A 4,692-nucleotide genomic window follows, 5' to 3' on the forward strand; every position below is an offset into this window, starting at 1 on the left:
ATTGTCATGATTGCCTATAATTTACTTCTAATACATGATCGTCATAGTTAATCATAAGATAAGTCAGAAGATTCTTGGTATCGCTGTTGGAACGTGTAACTTCCGCGAATTCTTAATTTGGAGCATCCCTGAAATAGATCACATATGTTACAGTAGTTTTAGTAACGAAGGTTTTCTTCTGAAGATGTTTTGTATGTTTGTGTGTTGGTTAACGCCGCACTCAGCATCTTTCCAGCTGTATAACGGTGGTTAGTGATTTATCGACTTGGCCAGGCAATCCAGTGATGGCATCATGGACACAAGTAGGATATGATGACATGCATCAACCAAGTCTGCGAGCCTGACCACCCGATCCCATTAGTCCAATTCTATCCCGGACCTTAAGGGGTCACATGTACATTGTATGTGCTTTAGACTCTTGATCGATTTTTGTAATCGTTTCTAATCCTAAGTGTATAGTTCCTTCCTTCTATAGAACGTGTGAAAAACGGGAAAATATAATACTTAAAATATCTTTATATCGTGGGCTGTTGATTCTCCATGGATATTACTTGTGCTTCACAGAAGTTTGGGAAACTTAAAGTTGGTCGTACTTTGAATATCTCTGAAAAGAGATTATAATCAAAGGACAGATTTTACTTCTTAGTTTGGTAAATATCACATTTCAGGGATATATATGTGGCACTTCAGAGAATCATAAATGACTAATTTTATCATTTCAGGTTTTCGACCATACACTATGGCCAGCATGTTGCCGGTCGTCTCCACGGGAACAACACTTTTTGGTGTACACATCACAACAGCGGAAGTGACGTCATCATTAAACATCAGCGATGAGGAGAAGAGACGTTATCTGTCCCACCTTGACGACACGACGTTTCGCTTGATGATACCTGCCGTGGTATATCTGGCCATACTGATGGTTCTGGGTATTTTCGGAAACATCCTGGTGTTGATTGTGTACCTCAAGAAATTCAAACCAAGCCCGACCCGTGTGTTTGTAGTGTGTCTGTCTGTGTTTGACCTCATGACCTGCTTCATTTCACTCCCAGGAGAGATCCTGGACATGAGGTACATCCATACGTTCGACTACCCAAACGTATGCAAGATGCTGAGATTCAACAATTCGTTCTCCGTGGTGTCCTCGGGATTCACGCTCATAGCCGTTGCGATAGACAGATACAGGAAGATATGTCGACCATTAAACACACAGATTACCATCAAAGTCGCCCGCATCATGGTTGGAATCGCTGTGTCTGTATCACTTGTCGTCACCATCCCGGCAGTCATAGTCTATGGTAGAAAAACGGTCAAAACAGATAATGAGGAAATAAACGGCTTCGAGTGTTCCATTGACGACAGATGGCGCGATACTCTGTTTCCGTTGGTCTATATCGGAGTTTTATTCCTCATCTTCTTTGGTTCTCTGGGTATCCTGGTGTTTGTGTACGCCTTCATTGGCAGGACTGTTTTTAACCACCGGAGATTCAAATTCCGCCCATCAAGGGATACCGAACATCACACTTCGAATTACACCACTGAGACGTCATTTGAAGATGGTACAGTTAAGAACGGGAAGAAGTACTCTGGTAATGAGAAGAAGTCAGATAAAGGGAAGGGCATCAGATCTGCACGGCAGTCATTCTGTAAAGTATCGCCATCCACAGTCTTTGGAGATGTTTCCAATTCAAATCATGGCTTCGATGATTCGTCCGAGACAAGTTGTTCAGATGTGAATGACACTTCAGCGAAACCCAAAACACGTAGTGCAGACAAATGCCCGAACAGAGTGACATCTACACGAAAAAAGGCTTCAAAACCACAATCAGGACCTAGAGGGATGAAAACAACATTTATGTTGTTCATCATCACAGCTGTATTCATCATCAGCTTCTTACCTCATCTGATCCTGATGATAACTCGATTTGTTAAATCCGACTTTGAGAACTCTTTACAAGGAGCCGGGATCATGATGTATAATATATTCCTACGCTCCTACTATATAAACAGTGCAGTTAACTGCATTGTCTACAGTTTCTGCAACGAAAGATTCAGAAATGAAGCGAAGAATTTAGCGGTCTCTTGTTTTCGTTGAGACAAACATGTGGGATGCAAGATGAAACTGGGGGTTTGCTAGGTGAAACAGGTATACCATTGGCTGAACTACTGTGCGGATCCTTCCAGACGTTATTGGGGATGAAACCGGGATGCATAAATAGTGACAAAGGTTTGCTTAGGACGGGTAGATGAGGAACTGTACAGCCACAAACAAAGGAACATGTGACTAATTGTGACGTTATCGGCTATAACATATCGAATGGAAACTATGCATCACAGTTACACGCTGGCTTCATTGGACACTGCAGCCAACCTTTTCTTCAGAGGCTGATATTAACACATGCTGCAGTTGATTCGAAACGATGACTTAACTTCACTGATGGCTGTTTTCTTTCACACATGTGGATGACAAATCTAAGTGAGATATCTGGTATCAAACTCGTGAGATCGCATCCCAGGTCCGTGATAGGCTACTCCATGGTGATGACCAAAGGTCAGATTATCATGGACTGCTTTTCATGACACATGCACGTTTGTCGTGCTTTTGCTTTTACGCCCAGTCGAGACGTTATGTTTTTGTTAATAATGTTCTTAAGTCTTATCTAGTTTTCATTTTCGCCTTGATAAATACTATGTGTAAAGGGAGCGTCAACGTGAAGGGTCACATAACGTATGAGTATTACGTAGTCAGATGACGTCACAAATGATCTTTGTGTTATGTATTAATGCGCTACTGTGATAATGAAAAGTGACTAAAAGGTGTCGTTGCAAGTTTAAAACTGTGTTTTTCTGTATAAGAAAAAGATTCTGCACCCTTCAGATTTCATTTATCTTTCAACTCGTTTCGAACGTATCTAACTCGCTTTCGTCCGTTAGACTGTTGAAACTCCTCGTTGTAAGACATATGGTATTTGATCGTTACTCATGTAGCAATCTCTGAATCATGTCAGAAGTGACAATGTCATAAAGATTTCCTTCACCTATAACTATAGATAACATGCGAAGATTTCAGGAGACCTATCTTGTCATTTTCACATTAGAGCAGATATCTTATGTTGGACTTCATAAAAACTCACTCTCCTGTTGTCACATATGACCATTAGAATAAAACATTTTCTTTTACATACATTTGTATATTTAGATATTGTTTTTGCTTTCATTACTCCTTTTTTTCTTCACTGTATCTTTCATTTAATAGGAGATCGATGCTTATGTTTTAAGTCAGTAAGTGATAATTGCTCACTGAAACGCATGTTTGGAAGTCCATGCGTAAAAACATCAGTAAGACTCAAGTTAAGGGCTTAATAATGTGCCTAGCCTGTGTCCTGTGCGAGTCGACTTGAAGCCCTAGTTCAATGTGAAGATTCATGTATGCTTATGCAGCGTAGGGCGTGACCTAGGCAACACACCCGTCATTCACGATAGGCTTAGGAGTCTATACTGGAGCTACATGTACAGGTGTGACTGACAAAGTACATAGCCATGTGGGCCAGGTAAATTCAGATATGGTGACTAAATACACAAAGAATGCTCCACTTACATGTGAGGACGCTTCTTTTCACAAATGAAATATGCACTACATTGAAGACTTCCTGGTTGATACAAAATATTTCACTCAACACTGGCGACTAGCAATAAAAGCATTGTCAGCTAAGGATAAAGCTGCAAAGGGAAAGCTGTCAGTGAGCACAGGTAAGTACGATTCTAGGACACGGCATCTTGCATCCATTATATCTGAGACAAATTAAACTTAATAATCTGTCTATTTATTAGGTATTTGGTCGTATCACTATATGAATTCTTTATTGTATAACACAATTTCAAAAAGATGATTGTCGTTTCTGGCAACACTATCCACTGTCTAAGCATGACCATGTATGCAGTGAAGCAATGTAAGTTTTACAGGTTTACCACCCTACACGATCATAGATTACGGAGAGGCGCCGTTCTCAGTACAGAATTGCCTCCCTCAATCAATGGATGATACCCTTGATGATACCCTTGATTGAAGATGGCAATTTTGTTCGGAGAACAACACCCCTCCATTACGCTATACAACGAAGTGTTTAAGAAATATACCATTATTTAAAGGTTTTCGTGAAAGCTTTCATTGTTTTCATGCAGTATATGTTCATTTTTATAGTCGCCGTTCATATTCAGGATACCACAACGATGGCACAAGACGAAACAGCCCCATGTACCTACATCAGTATGACGACATGTACGCTCTCAGATATCGCCCGGCCATAGTGTTTGTAGCTGTGTGTATGTTGGTTTGTGTGGTTGGTAACTCGCTGGTCTGCTACGTGTATCTTGTTCAAACCAAGCACGACAAGGTGTTTCATTGTAACACTAGCACTCCTGGACATTCTGAACTGTTCTCTGAGCATGCCTCTTAAGATCGTACAAATGAGATATCATGCCACGTTCGGATTGTCCAACTTCTGTAGGCTGTCCACAATGACTGTCACGCTCTTCTCGTTGGCATCCGCAGGAATTCTTTTACCAGTCGCGGTTGACAGATATTTAAAGATATGCAAACCATTCGTCAGACAGATGACAATCTTCCATACAAAGGCAGGTTGTGGGGCGGCGTGTGCAGCGACGTTGGTTCTAACAATACCTCCTGCCATC

The 4,692-nt window shown here is 41.0% G+C and overlaps 1 protein-coding gene across 1 annotated transcript; it reads left to right on the top strand.

Annotated features, from left to right (window-relative positions):
* Positions 1–725: 725 nt before the first annotated feature.
* LOC124258756 (cholecystokinin receptor-like) lies at positions 726–2,095 on the top strand. Its single transcript, XM_046692837.1, has one exon. It carries the CDS (start codon positions 740–742, stop codon positions 2,093–2,095), a length of 1,356 nt encoding a protein of 451 aa, XP_046548793.1. The 5' UTR covers positions 726–739.
* The last annotated feature ends 2,597 nt before the right edge of the window (positions 2,096–4,692 follow it).

Source organism: Haliotis rubra, unplaced genomic scaffold (assembly GCF_003918875.1).
Source record: "Haliotis rubra isolate DU_JTF1 unplaced genomic scaffold, ASM391887v1 Scf70, whole genome shotgun sequence".
Classification (NCBI taxonomy): domain Eukaryota; kingdom Metazoa; phylum Mollusca; class Gastropoda; order Lepetellida; family Haliotidae; genus Haliotis; species Haliotis rubra.